The sequence below is a fragment of the Aulostomus chinensis genome, chromosome 8, assembly GCF_037954235.1.
Source record: "Aulostomus chinensis isolate RoL2024-O1b breed Wild chromosome 8, RoL_Achi_v1.0, whole genome shotgun sequence".
Taxonomy (NCBI): domain Eukaryota; kingdom Metazoa; phylum Chordata; class Actinopteri; order Syngnathiformes; family Aulostomidae; genus Aulostomus; species Aulostomus chinensis.
In genome coordinates, this window is record NC_141327.1 from 17,506,576 (window position 1) to 17,534,132 (window position 27,557).

A 27,557-nucleotide genomic window follows, 5' to 3' on the forward strand; every position below is an offset into this window, starting at 1 on the left:
TTCATGAAGGGACATTCTGCTTAATTTCGTCATCCAGAATGACATGACTATAAATGTTGATAAGTCATACATGCTTTCCATGATATATATATATATATATATATATATATATATATATATATATATGATAGTGCATAAACATCAAAACTTTCCAAAGCTCATGGTCACCCTTGGAACAGCCTGCATGAAGACCCAAGAACATTTAAAAGTATTTATGTTTTTTTAAAGAAAGGAACCTGAGAACCTCCCTCTTTAATCTATTTTCAACTTCATTTATCTAATTATTAACTATGTATTTATAAATTTTACTCTCTTCTGTTGGTTGATGTATCATTTCATCATTATTATTACATATCTATCATGATATTTGCGTGGAGGCAGTTGGTGTCTCTTTCTATGAAATGATACAAATGAAGTCTGATTGACTGACTGATTGAAAACTTGAAAAGCATCCAGAAGTTATAGATAAGTTATTGATAAAAGTCATAAAACTCTTCTGGAGAGTATGGGAGAAGTTTTCCTTGTATGTCTCATTAAAAATATTTCTTTTTAAAGTAACTAGTACCAGATGGGTTCAGGTTTACGTTGTGGAGTAAAAAGTAAAATACATCCTGAAATTTAGTGAGGTGAAACTTCTGTAAAAATAAAGACACTCAAGTAAAAAAAAAAAAACAACACAAAAAAACATCAAAATTGTACTTAAGTACAGAATTTGAGTGAAAATACTTAGTTCATTCCACCACAGATGTAAACTCTTTCTGTAATGAATATTCCAGGTTCTTCCGTCGCCGGTGACTCTGTTCCCTTTAATCTCCTTCAGATTCGCGGATCTCACAGCGCATGGATAGTCCTGTCACCCCACCGCCAACCTTTCTCCTCGGTTGTCCCCATATGTGCGCGTTAGCACGCCTTCACGACGGCATATAACCGGAGCCGAAGCCGTCCTGAACGTGGTTCCCTTCCTAGACACGAAGCAGCGGCAGCAACCGGAGCAGTTGTCATGTGAATCAGCTGGAAGAACAAGGAAGGGGGATAAACAACAGCACGTCTCCGTCTCTCTAAATCAAGGTAAACACTGTTTAATTGCATGGAAACTATATTTTCTGTACCAATGTGAATTGCGCATAGGAACTAGCGTTGTACCAGTTAATTTTAAAGGGTTGTGCATTTCGTGACTCTCGTGCAGAATAAGCCAAGCTATCAACAGCTAACCCGTTAGCCTGGTAAGCTACATAAGTTGGCACGCTCGTGCCAGTAGGCATCTAGCGTTGCCTGCCTGTCATTGTCCGTCGATTTACCCTTAAGTAGAAATTACAAAATGTGCACATCATAGAATTATGACATTAAGTCAGAAGTGCCAGACAAAGTCACATAGCATGTTAGTTGTGGGCCTATATGCAGCCACCTTGCGAGGGACATTTAAACCCCACTGACTCCAGTGGATTGGGAAGTAAGCTAATGTGGTGTCTAGCTAAGTAGTTAGCTGTGTTTTACCCTTCCTAACTACTATCCCGAGCCGGTCAAGTCGGGTCCAATGAATATTACATTCAAGCCAAAGAGTTGTATGCGAGTCTACCCTTGAAATAAGTATAATATAAGTTAGCTAGTTAGCTGAGCTACCTAGCTTCGCTATTTGTTCAGCCATTACTTGGCATCACAACAAAACGTAGGCTAGTTAGCTGGTTTAGCAGACAACAAAGATGAGCCAAACCGCTGACCTCCATTCAGTATTTATAGCGAAGTTATAATTCAGCTGATATTTATTTTCTTCTCTGTGTTAACAGGTCTTAGTAAATCATTGACAGGTCTAATGAGCCCGACCATGGTGGTCCACATTTTAAAAATAATCGTTAACATGTCTGGACAAAGACAAGCGATGTCAACACATTGTATAGAAAGACTGTAGCTGATTTAAATAAGAACTTGTTTTGGCTTGCTATATAGCCTGTTACATAATCAGCCTGCACGCCATTATAATATGATTTACAGGCAGTGAATGAATATAATGTTGTAAATCACAATAGAGTCACACAGCCCTGTGTGATCCTTTGTCTGGGTGCCGAGTAAATCAAGAGTTGGGAGTGGGATGGGTGGATGGGACAAAAATCTGAAAAGGGTTGTTGGCATCAGCAAGGATCAAGACATTAAATCGACATGTTTTTGAATCTCTACCTCCACCTGGTGGTGAAAACAAAAACGACTTGTCTCTTAGTCCTTTGCATGCACAGTTGGTCTACAGAGTTTAATGTCTGTAAGAGATTTGTAGATATTAACAAAATAATAATAAAATAAAGACAGTTCCCTTATAAGTTATCTGCAACACCAGTGAGACAATATTACAGATACTTTAATGTGTGAGGCAATCAATTGCAAGTGCCAAAAATCTCGCAAAAAAAAACCTGCTAAAATGAGCAGTTGATTTTGCCAGTATTGGAATGATTTCTGTTTATTTTCTTCATGCATTATTTGTATTTGTTTATTTATTATTTAAGTTCATTTTTATTTCTGACATAAATACACTCAAATTCCAAAAATAATTAGCAACTATTAGGTGAGTGATATCTTAAAAGAACAATGAAAAATTCATGGAAGAGAGAATAGACACCAAGAGAACAATATGTTCTCACAAGCATACGTGTTGGATCACTAACAAGCATAAAATACTATTACAGTATCTGTAACTGTGAGTATCTGAATCTCTTAAGCACCATCTGAATAGATTTTTCTGTTAACTGCTTATTTTATGTTTTCCTGTTTATTTTGCGATGAAAATTTTGCACTCAAAGAAAATCCTCACAATTCTTAGCATGCAGTAATCATAGAGCAGTACTCCTTTTGTTCATTTTTTTAATGTAATCAACTGCAAAGCCCTCATGTTAGATCATTTAATTTCCTGTGGCGATGAAGTTGTTGTTGTTTGTGGCTGTTGTGTGCTGGACTCACTGGCTGTGTGTGTTTTTAATAAACAAATACATTTAAATAAGCCCACCTGATTAATTTAATTGATGCAAACATATTATTTGCATGTGTTTTTCCCAGGTTACATCAGCTGAGGTGGCAGGATGGCGGGAGCAGAGGTGTTCACCCCTGCTAACCCCACCTGCAAGATTATGACCTTCAGGCCCACCATGGAGGAGTTCAAGGACTTCAACCAGTACCTGGTGTATATGGAGTCTCAGGGGGCACACCGTGCTGGGCTGGCTAAGGTAGGGAATAATTTCAAACTCAGAGTCAATATTCATGGCCTAGAAGAACTCCAGAAGGTGCTTACTGGGAGAGGGTTTTTGAGATCTTGGAGAAAAAAAAGCCTTTATTACACAGAGAAGCGCTTTACAAAGAACGTAGTTAAATTGACGTGTATAGCCTTCCTCAACTTCCTGAACCCAATGTGACTCTCAACAGTTTCCTGATAACAAAAAGCAGGAGGAGTACACCCTCATCCCTCGCCTTATCAGTTTTAAGGTAATAGGTACTCAATAGCTGTAAAAGTAGGTGGAAGTGCTTGAATGCCTCCTGGCTCTCTAAAAGAAGAAATCTGGTACTTTACAGCCAGTACCTCTAACATCTTGGACATGAATTAGTGCCTCTGTCAATTTGAATGACCTTTTGACAAACCAAATTTCACCAATTTCTTCACCTCCTCCATAGCTTCAGGAAACAGAGTGGAATAGCCTCGTAGTATAAAGTTGCTGCACACATACTGGAGTTGGGCAACGGACCAAAACAGTCAATAATCTGGATGAGTCCATATTGTATTAAACCTGCCCAGAAAGCCACAACACAAGACAGGAGGCAACACAAGTCAGATGTAAGCTATTATAACATTTATTGACTGAAAGTCAAGGGGGAGAAAAAAAAAAAAAATCAAATGAAAACTGGGTCTTGTGCCAGGGAGCCAGAGTGTGTGAGTGAACATGTGGGCGGAAGAGGGAGACTGTTAAAATAGACTCAGCTCACACCTTCACAGGTAGAGGAAACAGATTTTTATTAAAAACAACAACAGGATGCAGGTTGACATGTAAAGGAGAGATTCGAGAATGACTTGAGAGTTGAAATAATTTCACTAGATTGGTGTGTCCCTCCCCTTGAGACATCCAGGCACAATGCCCGTGTTATTTTAAGCAGTAATCTTACTCCTCTCTTTTTGTCTCTCAGGTGATTCCTCCGAAAGGCTGGAAGCCTCGTCGTACCTATGACGACATAGATGATCTGATGATTGACGCTCCCATCCAGCAGATGGTGGCCGGCCAGTCAGGGCTCTTCACTCAATACAACATTCAGAAGAAGCCTCTCAGTGTGCAGGAGTTCAGGCGACTCGCTAACAGTGACATGTGAGTGTACAATTTAGGATTTGAGAACTAAAACGAAATACTTGCTGAAACAACACATGAATGTTATCAGTTCAGATGAGCTCTGCTCAGTTGAAAGAGAATACCCAAGAGCTCTGGAAGCTTTTAGCAGCTAGCTGAATTCTCTTTCCCAGAAAATAACAAATCATCATCAGAGAGAACTGGAAGTTTTCCAACATTTTGTATGTCATCCAGTCACTTTCTCCACACCTGAGCCAGACTTTCAGTGGATATTGCAAAGCCACTCTTAAAAATTAGAGCTGAGAATTGACATAATGGCTACATTTTCAACAAATGTTTCTTCTGGAAGATGATTTGTTGCCTGCAAAATGTCTGAAAGGAATAATGTGATCGCCTGTTTATTATTTTTCCATTTCACAGTCACAAATTGTCTGTCCTCCACAGGTACTGTACACCTCGCTACCTGAACTACGAGGATCTGGAAAGGAAGTACTGGAAGAACCTCACATTTGTCTCCCCCATATATGGTGCTGATGTCAGCGGCAGTCTCTATGATGAGGTAGATTGCCTTTGAGCTCCTCTCTTGTTGTTTGTTTTCTTATTCCTTTACGGGCAGAATTGTGCCGTCTGGCAATGACAGTTAATGGTGACTTTTTTTTTTTTTTTTACTTTACTTTTAAGGGTGTCACGATACACCAATCAATAACTTTGATATTTAAGAAATGTGTTATAGCTGTCATGTCAGCATTACACACACGGTATTAATCCAGTGACACTCTATATATTAGGAGATGATATTGCTTTTTAATGGTGACTCTCCACCTCATTACAGTCATGTTTCATGTTTAATTCATTTGCCAAAAAAACAAAACTTAACACACCGTGAATAAGTTATGAGGTCACTTTTACTTAAAACATTTTTTAAAATTCTGCTTTTCTGTAGACATCATATTCATGTGACGTTATGTGAATTTTTAGCCCAAAATAATCCTCTCAATCAGTTTGTATTTTTTGATTTTTGCATTTAAAATAGAAACTTGGATATAATTTAATTTCCTGATCCCAAATTGAGCACATGGTGAGGACGAATGCAGTGAAACTAGCACCTTGGTTACACCCAAAACTAATACTGTTTCTTCAGTTGGAAACCTTAGCAGGGATATATCTAGAGATATTACTGAATTCAAACCATTTTTTTCCTCACTCTGAAAAAAGTAGACTACTGTGGCGCAGCGTGTGGACAGCCGTTCACCACCCCAGCTTGAATAAAGTGAATGTGTTACTGCCCATGTTGCTCTGTTATATCCATTATTACAGTGTGGAAAAAAAATGAGTTGTTCAGCCTGTCACATGCTCACAATGCCACTTATTGTTTAAATGGAGCACAGAGAGAAAGATTTGACAGATGGCATAACTTTGGGTTATATAATGCTCTATATAGCTGGCACTAACTGGATTAGAAAATGCCATTCAATGTGCAGGTTCTACATTTGACCCCTTTAAGCCATTCTACCCAGCATTGCACATCTCTAACCCTTGTCTTTAATCTTCTAGGATGTGGAGGAATGGAACATAGGCCACCTGAACTCTATTTTGGATGTTATTGAGGAGGACTGTGGTGTATCCATCCAGGGGGTCAACACCCCATATCTGTACTTCGGCATGTGGAAGACCACATTCTCTTGGCACACAGAGGATATGGACCTGTACAGCATCAACTACCTCCACTTTGGAGAGCCCAAGTCCTGGTTAGTGTGGAGCAGAAACATTTGTACTTCATAATGTAATCTAGCACCGCAATATCACAAAATACATCCTGAGTGAGACCACCCTAACTACAAAGCACAAGCATATTGTAATACTGTCTGTGATTTTGTGATTCGGCTTGTAGTACCACATTTGCATGTGATACAAGTGTACAGATCTGTCATCACAACACAGCAAACGCAATATTAGGATACAGAAATGAAGTAAATAACACTGTACTGCAGAATAATACGTCGCTACAACACAGACACACCAATTAGCTAAAACATTATCACTGCTGACAGGTTTCCTATTGAGTATAATACAAACGCCCTATAATAGACCCCCCCTCCCCCATGGGAATTGTAATGTTCAGTTTTTATTGAATCAGTTTGAGAGAGAAGTTTATCAACAAAACCCAGTCCTGTCAGCTGAAAGTGCTAGCAGACTGAGGTGTATTCTCTTGTAATTGCTAACTTTAGGTAGCAGTTAGATTGGATTATTTTCGACTCCATGACTTCCTGTTGAGTTGTGCTGCATTCTGTTTGTCATGCTGACATGCTAGCTAGCTTAGCATCAGCTGGTTAATTATAGCCAAATTACATAATTGGTGGATTGTGGTGACTTTCTTTGTGTTGTGTCGCTAATGAACTCAGTAAGACACTGGTATTGTACAGGATGCCTGTCCCGTGGCCTTGCGCTCTACATTCATGTTAGATTAGACAATTCTATGGCTCGCTGTAAAAGTAGTGGAAGAGACAAAAAAGATGCCATGGCATTCAGAAGGAGCTGCCATGGGACCAGCCATTGCAGATTAAACAGTTTGCATGATTTTAGTGTCTTCTGTTTCCTTGGCTAGTGTTGTGTTGTAGGTGCTGATAGGTGCAAAACATCAGATGGAGCCAGTGACTATTTGTAAGGTTTGTGGAGCAAGGCGAGGACGGATGATGGCTGGACTATTAAGTGAGCTACATGGCATTCAGATGAGATGAGATGCTCTAGAGAGGACCTGGTAAAATATTATAAAACCTGGTCAAGCTACATATTATCTGGGGTTTACTTGAGTGAGAGCAAGAGGTCAGAGTAAAAGAATGATGTTTCTTGTCCTGGGACCCAGTAGATTATGAATGCACAGACTGATACCCACTCCATCACATTGTTCTTTTACGAAAGCTCTGCATTCACAACAGAACTACATTTTTAAATGACAAGGGACCTCTGAAATCCATAGCAAAGTATGTAATGTTCCTCCACAAGATCTTTTTCATGATTTAAATGGATTTGAGTAGAGCAGCATTGAAAGGATAATAGCTTTTTTTGTTGTTGTAAGCTTGCGCCTGAGTTTCCTGCCCTCAGTGCGAGATCTAATCAAGTCAGTCAATGCTATTAATGATAACACAACAGTTTGTTTCTGACCTTGAATGAGAGGTGAGATGTCTTTTAGTAAATAAATGGCTACAAGGAGGCAGTTGCGTTGGTAAAATTGGTATTTGTTTAAACTGCTTCATTAGGATGAAAGGGAAGCTGTTGAAAAGATTAAGATTAAGTGAGAGAAGAGAAAAATAAGCAGGTAGATGAAAAGTTTCATTTTTTTCTATTTCTTTGTCTGCTCGGCTAGCTCCACTTCTTCCCTGTTGCCCTGGAGGGAATTGTGCTCATTAGTGCAGTGAGCCCTCCAACCCCATAGGGATCAGTGTCAAAGCAAGACAGACACACACACACACATTTACAAAGCATAGTGTCATGTGCCAAGTACCCATACCCATGCACATACCTTCATCATCTTGCATACACATGCACAAACACACGTACAGTACCCTCTTTTCATCTGCCTGCTATTCTGACATCTCATCCCTGGATGGGAGCAGCTTAAAGATGCAGCTCTCTCACCTCCTCTTAATCCCTTACACCACCAACTTCCCATGTCATGTTTACCTGAGGTTGTCTCTCCCTCTCCCCCGTCTCTCCCTGCTCTGTTAAGCTGACGGGTGATTAGTTGATGGAAATACCACAGACGTACGAGTGGATGGTGCAATTCAAATGTGCTGTTTGGTCAAAACTGAAGGGAATTCCGCTGCACTTGCGGGGTGTCATCAGGAACATTGGGAATAGTTTAAATTTAGATTGTGTCAGCATTGTGGCACATGGAAATGCAGAATGAGGTTAAAATAACATTCTGTGACAGGTATTCTTTGCCAGCCAGAGACAAAACTTGTGACAAGGTTTCTAAATATTACAAAAATTAAAGAAAGTAGACTGGAAATATCTTCCTGGCCACAAATTAGGCAAACAGGTGATGTGAGTTTTGACCAAAAAAAAAATGTAAACATCTCCATAAGCTTAGGGAGTCCTTTGCTGTAATGTCGAAATTACAATATTACCAGTACTTTAAGGTTCATAACGTGGGCAGTTATTCCTTCACCCACCACTTGATGGCAGTCTTGAAATTGTAAATGCTCCTCTTGAAAAGTTTCCTGTCTCCATCAGTACACACTTCACTACACTGAAGGCATAATGAACAATCCATGTTCAGAATTTCACATCCACAGTCAGAAGTAATTCTGTTTGCTCCATATCTCTCTGTTGTATAACAGGTATGCCATCCCCCCTGAGCATGGGAAGAGACTGGAGCGTCTGGCTACAGGTAAAAGACTATTTTGTATTCTCTTTGTGTTCTGATACGAATGAAGGTGGGGGAAGTGATTAAATAATTATTAAATACCAGTTAGTTTCAGCATACTGAATTTAGCTCTGCATTAAACAACAAAGAACAAGGCATAAATTTGAAGATAAATTTTGTGCAATATTAAATTCTGTATGAATAAAGAAATGAATTTATTCTTTAAAAAATGAATAAAATAATCAGGAAGTGCACCAATGAAATAAAAGAATGTGGCAACCAGTAAAAAAAACAAAAAAACAAACAAACAAAAAACTTTTGAGTTAGTTTTTTTGACCGGGTAAGTCTCTGTTAATTGTATGTGTGTGTGTTTTTTCTCAGGTTTCTTTCCCAATAGCTTCAAGGGATGTGAGGCTTTTCTTCGTCATAAGATGACTTTAATCTCCCCCTCCATACTGAAGAAGTATGGCATTCCCTTTGATAAGGTGGGCTCTCAACCCCTTTGAAAAATTACTCTCAGTCCTCCTCTTCCTGCATTTAAACTCCCCATTATTTATGAACTTTGTGAAAACAGCTTTTCCTGTCACTAACATTAGCCGTGCTTATTTTGATTGATTGCAGGAAACTTCAATGGCTTATTTAAATGTTTTTGTTTGTTTTTCTTTCATTTGTCATTAAAAGAAAACTCAAGGCGCATAACAGTTTTTCTTATCTTTTTCTCTCTCTCTCTTGCTTATTATTTTTCCTTCCTAAAACATAAACTTTCAGATTACTCAAGAAGCCGGAGAGTTCATGATCACCTTCCCGTATGGTTACCATGCTGGCTTCAATCATGGCTTCAACTGTGCGGAGTCAACCAACTTTGCCACTGTGCGCTGGATAGACTACGGCAAAATTGCCACACAGGTATTTTTGGGTATTCATCTGTCTGATAAGAATTTCAGCAAAAAAATGTCTAGCCACGTCTTTGATTACTTACAAAACAATAGATTTCAGTTTATTTGTTCAGTTCATACAGTATTGAACAAACTGAGTGTAATTCTGGTTCAAAAGGTAGTGCCACTGTGTGCAGAGGTAATACTTGCCTTCATTTTCTTTCCCTCCTGTAGTGCACATGTAGTAAGGACATGGTCAAGATCTCCATGGAGCCCTTTGTGAAGCGTTTTCAGCCTGACCGCTATGCTAATTGGATGCTTGGAAAAGATTCAGCACCTGTTGACCACACACTTGCCACTCCGAGTACAACACCGGAGCTGCAGAGCTGGCTGCAGAGGCGCCGCAAGACAAAATCCTCTAATAAAAGGTTTTTTGTTTTTTTTTTTATTCTTATTCAATGTTATTTTATTTGTTAACTGTGACGCAGGGAAGAATCTTTGAAGGAAATGTCAGTTGCAGCTGATATTTATTTAAGATTCATAAGATTTCACATTCTTGGATGTTTTTTTCCAAGAGTAAAGTTTCACTACTATGTCCTAAATATAAGACAAAGCTAGCATCTGGTTAGTTTTCCAGGATGACTAAATGGGTAGAAACAACTAGTGCGGGTCTTCCTCAAGCATAAACATGTTTTTGTTTATTCTGTGCAAAAAAAGAAAGAAGTGTAAATCAAAAATCCACTTATTTATGGGGGAGAATGGAGCTTTAGTCACTTTTCTATCCTCAAGGCAATGGCTGATTAGCATGTCTGACAGAAAAAAAAAAAAAAAAAAGCCTGGCAATGAAAGGACAGCTCCCCCTTGAGGGAAACCTGCTGAGTTGGTGAGTGAATTACAACCTGTTCATGAGCTGATTTGCACTTAATAAAAATACTTCCTCGCAGTATATCACTCCACAGTGATAAGGCATTATATTCATAGCTAATTCTGCTCCTCATCAATGCTAATGAAGACTCTGTGCTTATGCTGGTGGCCTGGGTTTATTGGCTTGTGACATGATATATGTCACCAGAATTAAGTGGCATCTGAGAAGTCAAACGCCCGCCCATCTACATTCACAAGCTTCCACTCACTGCTTTCATTGCTTTGCATTGTGTTAACCAGGCTTTTGAATTTCAGCTGTTTTTTTTCCCATTTTTATCCTTTTCCACAGCGGCACCCACTCTCGAATGCGCTCTAAGCGTCTCAGAACAACAGAGGAGCCCGTTGACCTTGATGGCAACGCAGCTCTGAGCAGCAGCAAGAGAAAAAGCCTGAGCGGTCCATCTGGGCCCAAGGTGCGAAGGTCTGTTGCTGCAACAGCCTGCAGGGGAGAAAAGGACACAGAAGAGAAAAAGGAAGGAAGGGAAGTGGAGTCAAAGCACAACCAGAACCAGATCTCTGCTCAGCTCTCTGGTAAGAGACTGAACGAGTCGCTTTGACTGGGTGCTTATGTTCATTTATTTTCAGAATGCATTTCATCTAAGGAAATATTTTAGATTTCATATGTACTTGGTGGTAGATTACTCTTTGTAACCATACCCTAATCATCTACAGGTCCTTGCAGACAGATGTGCGTGGTCAAGGTAAATCGGGTAGAGGGAAACAGTTTGGGCTTTTCTGATCTGGAACCTAAAAACTCTCAGTCCAGTTCCTGTACCTCCACTGCCCGTCCAGTGAAGAAAGACTTGAAGGCTGAGACGGTCACTCTCTCAGGGTCAGGGGTCAAGAGCAGGACTCCTGAGGGATTCAGACATTGGCCCAAGACTTCCCAGATGCATACAGGAACTGATGAGCCAGTGCATGGCTCTCCTGAACCACAAGACCTCTCTCTTTCTCAGGACTGCTCTATCAGGGCCACCAAACTCAGCTCATCTTCCCACACAAAAGACTCTTCTGTTGAGACTGACATGGCTTCATGTCCTCTTGATTGTGATGCTCAGACATCAAGCTCCTTGTGTAGAGAAAACTCTTTAAGCCTAAGACCAAACTTTACCAGCAGCACGGACACAGGAACTAGGAATATCATTAACAATGCTGCTAAACCACAGAAAACGGACACAGTTGATCCAAAACATATCAATCCACACATCACTACAGAAGCACTTTATGATCTAAAACCAGAGCCAGTAGAGGGGGATAGTTGCACATCGTGTGCTTCCTCTTCAGGCCGCAATTGCAATTTGGACAACAGCAACACTGAGGAAAATATTTTCCCTCCTCTGCTCCAGATGAATGCAGGGGATATGCCACACCTCACTCCTGAGCCAGCAGATAAGATTGGAATCTGCTCTTTGCCACCTGTACTGACCCAAGAGATGCCCTCCCTCACCCCTGCTGATATTGGGCTTTCTGACGTCCCAAAATCTAGAACATCCTCTCACCGGGTTGCACCTGTGCTCCAGCGGGAAACGCCAGCTGGCTCCCCATCCTCGCATGAATTCAAACAGGAAGAGGCAGGGACTGACTTAATGATGTCAAAAGAATCTCTTTGTGTTGAAGATGCCAACAACTGGCATTTAGATCCTCCATATAACTGTGAAGCAGCAGCAGCAGCAGCAGCGTCAAGCTTAGAACGTAATGTGGCTCATTTATCTAGCAATACAATGCAGAAAATAACATCTGGTGGTGTCCATGAAATTCTAATAATGCCAGAAATTGCTGTAGAAAAGGATCACACAAAGCTGGAAAATCTAAATTCTGGACTGAGTGATGTCTCCTCTTGCCAGCTTGCTGGGAATATTGCTGCTCAAACAAAGCAGCAGTCCAGCTTAACGGAGTTAGTAAGTAATGATAACTCCAAGGAGCCAGCTCAAAGAGACATAGCATTCAGCCTAAGCGGTGCTGGCTCTCCATTGACTGCTTCTTCAAACAATAATCCCCAGCCCCCTTCACCTCTAGTGCGCACTCAGAATGCCAGCCAATCAGCACTACAGCTCAGTACATACTCCCTTTCACACTGTACACCCCAGAACCCATACATGGAGCCCAAACCTTTCTCCAGCAGCATTTGGAAAAACTTAAATTCCCAGAGTCCTGCAGTACTCATCCAGAGCCTCAACCCAGAACTCCCGTCTGACTTCACCCATGACCCCCTACCGTACACGATGTGGACTGAACCACAGTGCAAAGAGGTCACAGACCTGGACGACCCAGAACAAGACCTCCGTGAGTCAGTGAACCAAGAGGAGGAAGCTGGGCCTCTCACCTGGGCCCAGCTTGAGCCTACCTCATTAGTTTCAGTCGGTGCAACTGAGCATCTGGGGCTTTGTGGAGATTATGAGCTCCACAGAGGGGAAACAGATGGGGCTGAGGCCCTTTCTCTGTGCAGGGAGCTTGGTAGACGGAAAGAGACGGAAGAGAGTCTGCACACTGATTCTGCTGTGACACCTCTTGTAATGAGAGTAGGAGAACCGGATGAGGTGTCCGATATGGAAGAAGGGGGGTCTGATGGTGAAGAGGCAGCGCAGCGAAGCATCGTCAAGAGGGAGAGCAGTAGTGAGTCATCTGATGAGGAGGAAGAAAACGATACAAGTAACTACGAGTGTGATGAATCAGGCCTGGAACCTGGGGAGGTTTGTGCTGTGAGTGTTTGATACAAAAATGCCTTCATTCTTTTCTACTCCAATCCACACATAAATGATTTTCACCCTAATATCCTCCAATGATGCCTGTTCTTGTCAGTACCCTGTCCTGTCAGTCAAGAGGACAACTAAGAGCTGGCGTCACCCACTCAGGAAACCTACTGCTAGAGCTGTACCCACGGCTGTCAAACAGCAGGCTGCCAGTGACGATGGTGGGCATATTTAAACACACACATACACACAGTTTGCTGAAAGGTATCGCCAAGGATTAGCCTTTGAAAGATGGTGACACGGGAACATTCTGTAAGCCAAGATCCATGTTTATTTTAATAAAAGCACCAAGACATTTCCTGTTATGGTTTGTGTTGCATAGTGAGTGGCACCAAGCCAGAAACTATGATCCCTGGACTTACGGTGGTTGAATCGCAATGAAGCAGAATACAGTTGTCATAACATTTTTTATAGACGAGTTTGGTTTGACGACCAAAACCCCACTGTTCAACATTCATTACAGTTCAACATTTTAAAATGTTTGTTAAGGTAGTAGGAAATCACCTCTGATTCCACATACATGTCATTGTTGTCTTAATACAGTTTAAAAAAACAAACAAACTTTTAAAGTAACATTCTCACCGTGTAGCTTTTTTGTAACAACCACTGAACCATTCCACTCTGCAGCCCCCCTTCCCTCCTTCATTTTTCACATTTTATATCTCTTTCAAATTATTCTTCTGACGTCAATGTGCACATAAACCAAAAAGATTTAAGTCTCAAGCCTACCACAGTGAAATGACCTAGCGATGGATACTCAATTTGTTTTCATGGGTTTACCAGTGGTTGGTGTGTGTGTGTGTGTGTGTGTGGGGGGGGGGGGGGGGGGGGCAGCAGCAGCACCGCCCCCAATTAATGACTATGAATGCACGTATGCACACACACAGTCAAATTCTTCATCTCCGGTGGTTGTGTAGGAGGATGAATAATTCAGCAGCCATTTTAGTTGTTTATCACTAAGAAATTACCATGAAATGACCATGGCTTTGAGAAGCCCGTTTCATGATGATGAGAGCTCTTAATCATTCTAGGTAATTTTATGAAAAGACAGATTCCCATTCATTGGAAATATTATTCATGTCACCACAGAAAATTGTCACCACTCTAGATGGATGAGATCTGACTTTAGCTGCAAGTCCATTTAATACCGCGGAAGTCTGTTGTCAGACTGATGCAGCTATGTTTTTGATAGCTATTGTTTCAGATTCAGAATAGACTTAATTAACACACCAGCAGACGAGAGATTACTTCTGGGTATTGAGTGTGAGTCATCACACTGGACACTCGGTGAATAAGAGATTGTTAGGTTAAAGGCTCTATTCTGTCTTCACTTAGAGCCCCCTGAAGCAAGCCTGGCAGAGGAGGAGGAGGAGGAGCCAGAAATGGAAGCGTGGGCGAAGCCTCTCATCTACCTGTGGCAGAACAGGAAGAGCTGCTTCACAGCAGAGAGGGAGTACAACGCTCATGCTGCCACCATGCTGCCATACTGTGCTGTATGTGCTCTCTTCATGCCCTATTATCAGGTGAGAGGGAGTTCAGCTGAAATGTTTGACTAGTAAATAGGTACATGCTTGTATTTGTGAGTACATGTATTACAAGGAGATAACAGACTTAAGCATCAACACACCTTAAATAAATCACTCTTCTGCATCTTTATTCACTGAACCATTGATGGAATCAATATTAGCACATCACATTCACTAGGAACCAATGTTTCTGTTCCTAGAACTCCTTTATAAGTGGACGTATTTTGCTTGGGAAGAAGGACGATCACAATATTATGTATGCTAGCTAGTGAATTTAATCTGGTCTTAAGCACATCTGTTTGTAATTTCCTTTACCCCCCAGTAATAATTACACCTCCTGTCTACTGTTTTTGATAAAATAGGGCCTGAGCCAGAAGGTACTTCAGGCGAAGACCCTATTATTTATTTGTGCTTCTTGAATTTAAATTCAACTCTGTAGAGGCATATCCAAGCTTTGACCCCAAATGACAAGTATAATATTACTGAGTATTTACTGTCAGTGAGTTTCATCAGCCTACTGTGAAACATGCACAAAAGAGAAAATAATTTTGCTAACCCTTTAAATCACTTGTTGACATGAGCAAACTCATTCAATTCTGGGAGAAGAATTTACAAGACTCTGATCCTGCAAATGTATCAAATGGGCTGTCACAGCAAAAAAGAACATTGCCTCCACATCCAGAAATAAACATTTGTGTAGTTTGTTATTCAGTTTTAATGATTGAGGGACATCTAAATAATCACTGGTAACAGTATTATTTTTAATTTGATTACTAATCCCACCAATGAAGAAGGTTGCGTGGTTCCCCTCAGTTTATCATTGTCTCGTTGGTGAAGCCGCTCCTGTAATTTGCCACAGGCTAGAAGGATGTCCAGAGTGAAAATTTCATGACATGGAGAAATATATTATTAACACCCCCCGATATTAATCCTGTCAGAATGGAGCTTAAGAAGAACATGAAAATCACAATCAAATAATTCCCTCCCATAGGCTGAAGACAAACCAGAGGACAATAGGCCTAATATAGCTATGGAGACACCTAAATCACCATCTTCTCAGGAAGTCTCCGCATATCCCCACCGAGGTCTGAGGAGAACCAAGCCCCTGGTCCCAGAGATCTGCTTCTCTTATCGGGAGCAGAACTGTCCTCCAACTCCCACTAACCCTCTACTGCAGGAAGACGGCATCTCCCCTCTGCTCTACTGCCAGGGCTGCTGCCTGCAGGTCCACGCAAGTACGTATGAATAAGGAAGAGTCCATGTGAGTGCCTGTGTGAGAGAGGTTGATTTAAAAAGTATAGTTTATAGTTTCAAAACTTCATAGCGTGCATTTACCCCCCACCACACTGAGCCACATGGTTTGTTTCTACATGTTGTGCTTGTCTCTCTGATGTATTTGTAAGAGGGTCAGTGGGTTTAAGTCCTGACTCACTTCATCTAAATGTTCCACCCCCTCCCCTGTGCCCCCCCCCCCCCACTTCTCCGTGGTTTGGAGTATTTTATTTCCTTCGTCAGCCGAATGAGGGTGCATGCTCTGTCTTCACCACATACACTTCCTTTCCAAAAGCCCAAGATGGTGCAACAAGCCCTCACACACACTCTAAAAGACCTCCAGAGCTTCTCCATACCAGTAGATGCAACACTTAGTGCGTTGTCTAAATCATTCATTCACGCATTCTAACAGCCCTAGATTTCTTCCCTAATCCACACACTTTCTTCCAATATCTCCTCTGTCTGCCTACCCTGGACATGTACACACACACACACACGCATACACGCTTCTGTGTGTTGAGTCCCAAAACATTAATTCTCAGGCTCTGTCCTGTTGCCAGTTTTAAAATGACATTGCTGTTTTTCCACGAGCGTTGATCTCACCTCATGTTTTACTCCATAGTCGTTAGGTGTTATATATGTTGTGTGTATGAAGGGTAGGTTTTACATAAATGTGAAGTTTTGTGTTTGTGTGTGTGTGTGTGTGTGTGTGTGTGTGTGTAGCCATTGAGTGGGAATCGGAGATGAAGTCTATATCATTTGACACTGATGAAAAAGCCACAAGTTTGGTTTTGAGACAGAACAATAAGTACCAGTTGATGTTGTTTTCCGTCTGCACTGTTATTTGAACCCAGGAAAGGAAAGAGAAGTGAGTTTGGATTTTATGTTTGGTTTGGTGATGGATAGATGACGAATAGAACAGAGACACACACGCAGGTACACACTTAGTGGTCCCAGTAACCCTCCCAGCTTATGTGTCTACAGCCCCCTAGAACATGGATCTTGACCAACTGCTTGCTTTCACTAGAGTTTCATTTGTCTCTATATTCCAAGTGTTTTTACATTTTAGAGATCACCGTCAAACATTTGTTCTTCAATCCCACAGCAAAAAACCCAACTGAAGAAAATATTACTGACAAAGTGGCTGTTATTTTCACACTACTTATGTGTTGCTGTGCCTGTCAGCAATGGCGTATGGGTTACAAAGGGCGAAGCAGCGTGATGCGTAAATCTAGCATGGCTGCAGCAGGGGGTTGTCGCAAAAGGCGTACTTTGATGTGTAGGAGAGGACACAAACAGATCAGATGCAATTATAAACAAGAAAGCATAGATATACAGCCTTTCTTCCTCCTCCAGCATTGTTTTGTGTACCGACGCCAACATTCCCGTAGACACAGATACCATAGAGTTTCCACATAGTCTGCAGAACCTTGTTTTCTGTCCGTGGAAACAATGAGGATGTGGCTCTGTCTTCCGTTGTTTGTTTTGTAACTACCAATTGTCCTATCATTTGCTGTCAGGGTTGTTTTCTTTCTCTGATACCACACACCAGGTTAAATTATAGCCCAAAAGTTCAAAATGATCTCACATGTATTTATATTTTCCATTCTTAACATTCCCCCCTTCTCTCAGGTTGCTACGGTGTTGCTGCAGATGACGTCAGCGAACAGTGGTCATGTGATCGCTGCACAGAGGGAAACTTTACAGCCGTAAGAACACTGATCAGTTTTTTGACTCTCAACAAATTGACTTGCGATTGATCGTTAAGTTTGATTCAAGTTTTATTTTCTCTCAAGAAAAGCCTGAATTTTTTTTTTTTTTTAGACGTTCCTGCGAGCACCCCAAAATATGCAAGAGCTATTATGAAATTGTTAGTAAAGGCATGGTGATCATAGTCCAGGAAGTGTTTGTCATAATCATCACTGCTCCTCTCAAAGATGTTCACACTTGTTATGTACTATCTGGCAGTAATTATGAGGAGACAATGCTGGAAGAAAATGAAAATTGAATCACTGTGAAAGTGCATTTAATGCCGAAAGAACACTTTACTAGGTAAACCCTTCAAATGAATCTTCTTTAAAAAGAATTTGTCTGAGTGCGCGTGAGCGTGATAGAAAATATGACAGAGTACAGTTGATAAAAGCAGCTGAATGAAAAATCCTTATTTTGCTCACTTATCTCTCCCAATGTCTTCCCAGGAATGCGGTCTGTGTAACCTAAGAGGCGGGGCTCTGAAGAAAACCCAAAATGACAAGTGAGAAAAGCTTTGTTCTGTGATTAGCACTGCAAACTCATCTATGATCCCCAGAGCACAGACAAATGAAATATCTGAGGGTCTTCCTCATGCTAATGCATTTGTGTGTGTGTGTGTGTGTGTGTGTGTGTGTGTGTGTGTGTGTAGATGGGCCCACATCATGTGCGCAGTAGCCCTGCCTGAGGCAAGGTTCATCAATGAAGCCAAGAGGGGTCCCATTGACACCAGTATGATCCCCATGCAGCGGTATAAACTGGTGAGGACACACACACAGATGCAGTGCTGGAATTCCCCAGGTCCTTGAGGACGGGCTTGGTCTAATTAATGAAGTGTTCACAGTTCTAATTAACGATGTGAGATGAACATGCCCGCAATCAAAGCTAGATAATTAAGCACTGGTGGGTGGGAGTGGGTGTTTGTGTGTGCAGATGTTTGTCCATACACGTGTGGGTGTATGTCTCTCTGCCTGTGTGTGTGTGGGTGTGTGTGTGGGAGTATGAAGGCATCTGTGCATCTGGTACGTGTGTGTTTGCTTAATGAGAGAGCTGGAGTGTGTCTCAGCAGACCTGACATGTTGCCACTGTAGTTAGCTGTGTGCTGCAGGCACCGTGATAGCTCAGCACAAAGTAAAGTGTTGGACACAAGATGGATAACAAAGATGAACCCTGCCTGTCCATTTCCAGCTTCCATTATTGTGTCAGTATGGCTCATAAGAGAGAAGCTGCAGCTCTTTAGAAAGCATGTAAGATAAAAGCCCCTTGAAACAAAATCTACTTCCACATCTGTTTATCACTTTTCTGTCCTTAGCGTACATTTTAAGAGCTGTCATTGACTTGAAAAGCTGGAATTCTATCTGTATTGGACTGAACAGTGACACTGCTGATCTTTCAGGTCCACCTAGCTAATGGAAGGCAGTCTACCAACCTTGCAATAGTCCTCTGTGAAGGTTTTAATGTTCACTTTTGAGAGGCTTTTGATTTATATTGCTGTATGCAGAAGGCTTATAATATTTACTCCACCTTTGTTGATATGAATATGATGGGAAGAATAATGAAATCACCTCACAGTCTAACACGATGCTTAAGTGTAACTAACGTGATTGTATGGAAGTCTAATCTTGAAAACATCAATGTCATAGCCCGCTGCTAAGGAGTGAGAGTGCTTGCCCGAAAATATTTTCTAGGGATCTGCACTGTCACCGACTCGCACGCTAACTTTGTGGACACAGTGACATTACCCACAGGGTATTTGCAGGGATATGGTTCATATCTATTCACACCACATTGAAATTAAGCTCATTTGGATATGACAGCACAAACCACAAAGTCAGTTTCCACATCCACGGGCCAAAATCTCAACATATTGGAAGTTGTTTTTCGGACTGGAAATGCAATCATTGGCCATACATTGAAAGCTTGTGACAATAGAGTGCTAGTGCTTCTTATAGCTGGAGAATTGTGTTCATGTTGCACTTGATTTTGCCACCACTGATTGTATCATTTCAGACAACCCACAAGACAACAGATTTGTTGAGAACAATACACACCTCTATACTGTTGTGCGTTTGTTTTGGATGACAAACATAATGTGTTTCTATGACGGCAACTTGTACACACACACACACACATACCACGTGATGACGCGTTTTTGCCCGCTGCTGTCAGTTTTAAACTAATTAACGTGCAGATACATTGATGCTTTAGACAGTTGATAGCAAAACAGATGTTCCTCTCTTTAAGGTATAACATGAAACACTGTGTAGTGTTGGATTTAATACTGTGCTTTCTATCACAGATGTTGCACCTTAAAGGAAAACACCAACTGTTTAGGAAATATGTTTATTTGTCATCCTGTACAGAGCTAGACAGGAACATACTGTAGATACCTTTCTCTCGCCTGTGTGTGCAGTGGAGACCTGAGACCAGCTGCCCCTGGTTAGCTTTGTACCATGAATGGTTGTGGGTGGCAAGTGTTGGCTAACCTTAGTAAAAAGGCATCAAAAACACTTTTCTCAAAACATTTTAGGACAAGAAGACTGACTGCTGCTGCTCACCATGGATTCTTAGCAAGAGAGGTATGCTAACCTGCCCATCCACCACCATTCAGTGCGCTAAGCTAACTGGCAGCCAGCCAGTTTGTGTGGGTCTTGGCTCTTTACTGTACCCACAGAGCAGAGAAGGGGCTCTATCTTCTTGTCTGTCTCACTCAGGTGAGATAACAAATAACCCCAAAAGTTGTCCTGTTCCTTTAAATATTTCCAATTCCATGGAAATATATATGTTTCAGTTAAAAGTAGGAACAGACTTTATGTTATTTGATGCTTTAACTGAGTGAGTTTTTCGGCTGTTGCATCTTTCTTCATTCCTCCCCCATGAGCCATGTGTTTTGAAGCTTGCGTTGGACCCATTGCCCCTGCAGCAGCCAGGCACATTCATAATTTACCATCACACAATACATTGGCACACAGGCGTGCACACGTACACATTCATAATTTACTGTGGGAATGTTCTTAACGCATGGCTCAACACAGGCACCCAAATACACCCTGGAGAAGGCCCGAGCTTGGAAAGAAGTGGGTTAGACTCAAACATGCACATTAAAGCATTAACCTGTGTTAATGTTCTCACACTGCTTTATTTTCTCATATACATTTTTTTCCCCCACCAATCACTGTTATACTGATTTACCCTCCCCCCCCTGCAATACACTGTATATATACACACACACACACACAGAGGATGGGGTTGCATGCCAGTCACAATCTTGTCATGCTGGCCTCAATAGGTGGACAGTCGAGCCAGTTCATCAGCACACTGCTGTCCATAATAGAGGTGGTATGGGAAAAGGCTTTTTGAAATGTAGGCCAACTTAGTCACCGAGAAAGCTCTGAGTGAAAGTCTCTCTCTCCTCCTTCGTTCAGAAATAAGAGTCACGAAGCAATCGGGGCTTCATTAATGGAAAAGATGGGATAAAGTTTGAGAATTTTCACTCTTCCTTTTTTTTTTTTTCTTCTTACATTAAGCATTCACATTGCTGTTTGGGTTTCATTACAAGAAGAAAAGAGGACTTTTCTGAGTTTTCCTGTACACAATACTCCTGATCCTCAGCTGATTTGTGAATTAAGAAGGCTAAGCTGATAATTGTGAAGGCAAAGCCAGGCCTGTTGGAGAGGTAAAATTTGAATCAGTGCTGTCTAGCTTGAGTAATTAGATCAGCTGTTGTTCTCTTTTTAAAGAAATATAATAGTGATTTAGATAGTATTTTAGGTTCTCATGTAGAGGTATTTCAGTGGCTGCAACCAGCTCACGGGTCATCAAGTCCTTTTTCAAGGGCTCGTTAGAAATCCCACTTGAGCTCATTAACCACCGAGGCACATACAGGCGAGCTTGTAGATGGATAGATTACTGTCAACATACACAGATATTTCAGTATGGATTCCCCAGAATTAATTTAATGAATAAATTACTTTCAAAGAGATGTGAAACAGCACCTCAAGACAGAGGAGGACGGGGCAGGGAAGTGAAGCGGACAAGAGAGCGTAGATGGGTGTTTTTATTAGGAGAGTGAAGGATATAGAGTGAGATGGGAGGCATGCGAGAGAGACGAGAGAGAAATGGGGAACGAGTGGGGTTATAATGGGAGGAATGTCGTCACCCCCCCCCCCCTTAGCGGGCGAGAAGAGAGTTTGTGGAGAGGAAGGTGAGACGCCACGGTGAAGGGAACAGACTTGATGGGCTGTTTGGTGCTGGAAACCTGAGGGATAGTCAGATGTGTATTGCACCATCTACTGTGCTGTTGTTTACTACTCACCAACCTCAACGGGGGTGGGGGGGGATACCACAACATAGACATTGCAGCACTGATTTGTTGTGGAAACCTGCGATGATGTCATGTGATTGATGTTACTTGAGGGTTTCCTCGTTTCGTAGCAGGGAAATAGCAGGTTTGACTCGGCTATTCCAGCTGGAGTCTCTCCCTCGCCTCCTTATTCTTCAGCATTTACACCGCGGTATCCAATAACCGAGTCGATATTATCGGTGATTGTAAAAACAGGATAAAGCCAGCCTTGTCCTGAAAGAACTCAGCCGGTCTGTCTTTGGTGTTGACAGTCTGCTCTCGTCTGTATGTGTTTACAGAAGTGCATCTATTGTCGTAAGCGCTGCGCCGGGAAGCGGCAGGCAGGCGCGTGTATCCAGTGCTCATGTGGCCGGTGTCCCACCTCCTTTCATGTGACCTGTGCCCATGCTGCCGGTGTAATCATGGAGCCTGATGACTGGCCATATGTGGTGTCAATCACCTGCCATAGACACCAGTCACGGAGTTCCTCAGCTGTAAGTTCTAGGACAGGTGTTCACACCCAGCTGCTTGGAGCGAAGTTGTGCTGAGCTCAGCAAGAACGGACGTATGAATGTTGGTCAGGATTTAAGTGTTGGTGGATACAACAGTGCTGCAATCAGTTAATGAAGGAATGCAAACAGGATTATTCATTTCATCCTCATTTCATCGTTCTTGCTGGAAAAAAATGGCATATTATTTTCAGATATTTGTATTTAAAGGGTTATTTTATGTAAAATATTAAGTGTTATCAAGCAATGCAGATATTTTCTCTTTCCTTTTGTTGAAAGTGTTTCTTGTGCAAGGTGTTTATTGTGTGTGGATGACTGACATAACTGCTGAGATCTCATGAAATCCAAAGACATGCCTTTCAGTGCTTTTTTAAACATATGTAGATATATTTTGTTATTTTTACGTTACTCACCCGTGACTCTAAGCTTGTCGGCGTTGAACCTGCGCGCAGCTTCTTGTTTGCTATCAGATTTCACTGTATTTCATTTGCAGTTTCATTCGTCACCTTTGTTTGTCAGAGTTCAACTGAGTGAGTATAAATCATGCTTTTACGGGGGCCTGTTATTTAACTGCAGGGCAGCTCAGAGGCGGTTGATAAAATCATTTTACAAACGTTGACAGTATCAACCTGTTTCGGGGTGGGCTGCATTCGGCTATATTGAAATTTTGAAATTCAAACTTGCATTGAAATTTCAGAGGGACTTGTTTTCTGAACTTAAGTGCATGACTACACACTCACACTTTAGGCTTCAGTACAAATCGGCTAACAAGTCCCTTGCCAGCTGCATGTTCTACAGGAATCGTGTAAATATCTAGAAGGAACTCTGCTAACCATCTCTTGAGGACTTACTGTACCATTTTTAGCTCCGTGAGCACCAGAAATCCCATTCTCTTTTGTTTTGGCAACAACAAAACTGCTGCATTGTTGGATATCACTAGAGATCGTAAGCTCAGCAGACCCTTTAAATTCAAATAGTATTCTAAATCACTTGCCAGATAATGATGTAGCGGTGCAGAGGATTTTAGCTTGACATGCTGCCGTGTTCATTTTTATTCACTTCTAATTGCTCTGTCTGTACCAGAAGCAGCGAGCATGCCAAGCCTCCATCTCTCTGGGCCAGACGGTGATCTCCAAGCATAAGAACCTGCGCTATTACAGCTCCAAGGTCACCCAGATCACCTCCCAGATGTTCTACGAGGTCATGTTTGATGACGGATCCTTCTCCAATGATACCTACCCCGAGGATATCGTGGTGAGGAGGTGTTTAATTAGACTCACACTTCAGAGGTCACCTCCCTGGCGGATCAGATCATAACGGATACTAGAAAAGTCAAAATGCTTTCAGTCTTCTGTCAGGGATAATTTAGTCCTCAAATGGTCATCATACGTACGAGGCAGCAAGCGTCAGACCTCTGACGGCCTCCTACTACTACAGTACTAGTACACCAGGTCTATTTCTCTCAAATCACCACTGACGCCTCTACACACACCAGACCAGCCGCTTCGAACTCACGGTTTTTGCAGTATATTGTTCATCTTTCAGTCTCGGGAGATATTTCACTTTGCTGCTCCATCACATTGATGTGTGGCCATTCACAAAGTGATGGAGCGAAGCCTAAAAGGAACCAGATTGTACAAATGGCCTCACCAAACTATGTATTTCATTGTTTTTTTGTTTTTTGTTTAACTCTCATTGTACTTCCAAACTCTTCTAAAAACACATGTGCTGCGAGTTCTTTTGCAGCACAACTTGTACATTTTGTTAAAGGTTTGTCCTTTTGCAGGTCGTTTTTTGTTTTTTTTTAATTCAACCACTGACTACAGAAAAACACACACCTGGAAAAAAGTCTCACCATGACCTTCATTAAATCTCAACGCCAATCAAATGCTCTAAAAAAAAAAAAAAAGAAGCACTTTTTAGTCTGAAAACTTGCTAAACGGCTGTTTTTTATTCTGTTGATTTGGCAACATCTAAACACACTCCAGCGCCAACCTAGAATTCCTCATGAACTGATGAGACAGATTTTGACTCCCAAATCCTTTCTCACCTCAAGCAGTTGGAAAAATAAGAAATCAATAGCATTTGAGGGGGTATTCTCCGCGGGCCGCTGCAGACTGACGAGTACTTGCTGACATGTTGCTATTTGTGAACGCGAACCAGTAGACCAGCTGTCCGCTCTACTGAGGTGGGAGGTCGGCTGATAAACCTGACAAGCGGTTTCCCTTTCTTCCCTTTGATCAATTATAGGCAGAGACGCAGGAGATCTTGTCAAAGTGAGACCTGGTGCTGGTGTTTTTGTTCCTACTCTGTTATACAGTAGAAAACCTCGCGACTGTCAACTATTTATTTGTTCAAACAGGTTGTCTGCATGGGAGATCTAAGGTTGCACAGCACTGGAAGAGTAGCGTGTGTTTGTGTGTCACAGCGGTGATGCCGTGACGAGTGTGTGAATCCTGCTGTTTGAATCAGTAACTGCCTATGAAGTAAAATTTTTTTTTTTTTTTTTAATGACTGAAAGACACCACATATTAAATTTGGATCTTGTTATGGATTGATTAGTTGATGAGTGTCAGTGACTGATCAGGAAATCGACGTGGTCGTCAACCATTCCTCTCTTGTATGTTTAGAGCCGAGATTGTGTAAACGTGGGTCCTCCTGAAGTTGGGGAAGCCGTTCAGGTGAAGTGGCCTGACGGGCTCTTCTATGGTGCCAAATACCTGGGCTCCAACGTCTCCTACATGTACCAGGTACATCCTCTCCTACCGCAGACATCCACCTCCGTGACATCACAGTAAACGCGCGAGGGGGAGATGAACACATGACCCAGTAACACAGATTGAATCTTTTTTTTTTCATAAGAATACTGAATAAACATCAAAGCCAGACGGCAGTAAACTTGGCGAACTCCCTCGGCATCAGCACCAGCGTGACTGCGCTGACGTCGTCGGGGTCCGCGGGTCTGTTGCGTGAATAGCTGGAGGCTTAGAGAAACACACCAGACGCTGAGAGAGAAACGGGAGGGAAGTGCTGAAGTCACAGCAGTTAAATAAGAAGAGTGCAGATGTGATGAAAGATGATGGGAGGATGAAAAGATAAATACATAGGACGCAGAAGCTCCTAACAGAGTGATGGCTGATGGGAAGAGAAAAGAGGGGATGGGGAGAGCGAGCTAGAGATGAAGATAAGGAGGTGACAATCTGCATTATTCAAACTCACTGAAATATTCACTAAGCTAAGAGTCATGTAGCTTCCACTTACAGCTTTATTTAGTAGAGCTGGGCGTCGACCATTAGCTATGCACAAATGCATCTGTGACGCGCACACGTAAGATTTCTTTCAAAAAACGGTTGAAGTTGAAATATGAAATTGTTTCAGGACTTCGAGGACAGTCGATAATGTTTGAGTACTTTTGAAAAATACATAAAGTTAGTCATCAATAACTGACAATATGGAGTCTGTCATTAGGAATGTCTGTGTTTGACTGTGCCCCAGGTGGAGTTTGAGGATGGGTCTCAGGTGCTGGCCAAGAGGGAAGACGTCTATACTTTAGATGAAGACCTGCCTAAAAAGGTGAAGCGTCGACTTGTAAGTATTAGAATGAACAGCCAGAAGATATGAAAGCTTGAAATTCTCCTCTAACCTGAAGCCCTTTAAAATTTACCATCATGTACCCCCCCCCCCCCCCCCCCTTTCAGTCCCAGGCCTCCAGCATGCGTTTTCAGGACGCTTTCTTTACCACGCAAGGAGAGAGGAAACGACAGAGAACCCCCAATTCACGGTTCCAGAAAGACTTTGTGGCGCTGTCAGGCCTCCGTACAACCATCAAAAGCACATGGGAGCAACGCAGCCACAAAGGGAAATGAAGTCATGGAGAGAGAGAGCGAGAGATCAGTGACAAATGAATGCACTGAGTTAACCATGGAATTAGACAGGAGGTTGTGTGTGTGTGTGAGTGTGTGATTGTTTTTTGTTTTTTTTGAAGGGTGTTTTTTTTTTTTTTTTTTACTGCAACTATTTCCCAGACAACTTCTCTGTGACCAGACCAGAGTGAGCAGGGAAAGTAAGATTTGGGTGAAACGCGTGCTTGTAAATAAACACCAGTGATTGTTGGATGTGAGACGAGAAGAGTTGTGATTGGACAGCTGGACTTAACCGAACCGGTTAATAGAGGGCATTGCTGCCTCAGTTGCCTAGCGCTTTCACATCCGTCAGGGAAAAAAAATAAAACAACAACTGTGACTTGTCATGTCACCTTTTTGAAGTAAATCACAACTTTTCTTTTTCTTTTTACATGAAAAAATTAAAAAAGTGAAGTTTTTCTAAATAGCTTGCCTATGGTAGGTTCTTTTTCTTTTCTTGGGAGGAGGGAGGGGGTCTGTTCTTTCCCCTTTTAATTTTGAATATTTATGCACCTTGCTTGTAGTATTTCCCTCATGTCTTACTGTTTCTCCCCGCATGTTAAACACTGTCTCTTAACTGCTTCTGCTGGGCCAAGTCCAAGTCCACCACAACGGCTTCCTCTCTTTCATCCGTAGTCGCAACAAATGATGTTCATAGTGTAATTTTCTAAATTGGACATTGAAAATGTGCATTGATGCATATATAATGAAAAAGAAAAAAATCTGACGACGTGCTGATCACTTCCTGAGGTAACTGATCCAGAAAGGAAGCCTGCGTGTTGCATTCTGTGCCCAATTAACGTGAAATGCTACTGTTGCTCTGTTGAATGAAAACACATTGTTGAAATTATTTAAATTTGTATTTATTTTTGCTTGCTATAGTTAAACTATTGCTAACTGCTGTAAGGAAAACAATAAAAAAAAATTATGTTTGTTTTTTTTCATTGTCATTAATTTGAAATTCCTGCTGGGAAAATGATGGTGTGCAGTTGTTTGAGTCTCATAGTTGATTTAATGGGGGAATTGCATTTG

General features: G+C 41.7%; 1 protein-coding gene across 7 annotated transcripts; it reads left to right on the forward strand.

Moving 5' to 3' along the window:
- The first annotated feature begins 822 nt into the window (after positions 1–822).
- kdm4c (lysine (K)-specific demethylase 4C) lies at positions 823–27,462 on the forward strand. Of its 7 annotated transcripts, none has more exons than XM_086211363.1 (22): positions 823–1,068; positions 3,040–3,206; positions 4,156–4,331; positions 4,755–4,869; positions 5,865–6,058; positions 8,651–8,700; positions 9,058–9,161; positions 9,445–9,582; positions 9,786–9,979; positions 10,765–11,006; positions 11,148–13,174; positions 13,275–13,386; positions 14,561–14,748; positions 15,743–15,986; positions 17,656–17,732; positions 18,222–18,277; positions 18,425–18,533; positions 22,414–22,608; positions 23,707–23,877; positions 25,254–25,373; positions 26,119–26,211; positions 26,322–27,462. In XM_086211363.1, exons 2-22 carry the CDS (start codon positions 3,063–3,065, stop codon positions 26,487–26,489), a joined length of 4,917 nt encoding a protein of 1,638 aa, XP_086067489.1. In that variant the 5' UTR covers positions 823–1,068; positions 3,040–3,062; the 3' UTR covers positions 26,490–27,462. The 7 variants fall into 7 exon arrangements, with proteins under 7 accessions (XP_086067489.1, XP_086067492.1, XP_086067490.1 ...); XM_086211366.1 differs by having other exon boundaries at positions 26,119–26,196; XM_086211364.1 differs by having other exon boundaries at positions 23,710–23,877.
- Positions 27,463–27,557: the final 95 nt, after the last annotated feature.

What these genes read in the sequence shown, in the direction of transcription:
- kdm4c (XM_086211363.1), top strand. Translation starts at nt 3,063, where the DNA reads ATGGCGGGAGCAGAGGTGTTCACCCCTGCTAACCCCACCTGCAAGATT. An exon ending in ACCGTGCTGGGCTGGCTAAG is followed by an intron (nt 3,207 to 4,155) that starts GTAGGGAATAAT and finishes TTTGTCTCTCAG; the next exon opens with GTGATTCCTCCGAAAGGCTG. An exon ending in GATCTCTGCTCAGCTCTCTG is followed by an intron (nt 11,007 to 11,147) that starts GTAAGAGACTGA and finishes AATCATCTACAG; the next exon opens with GTCCTTGCAGACAGATGTGC.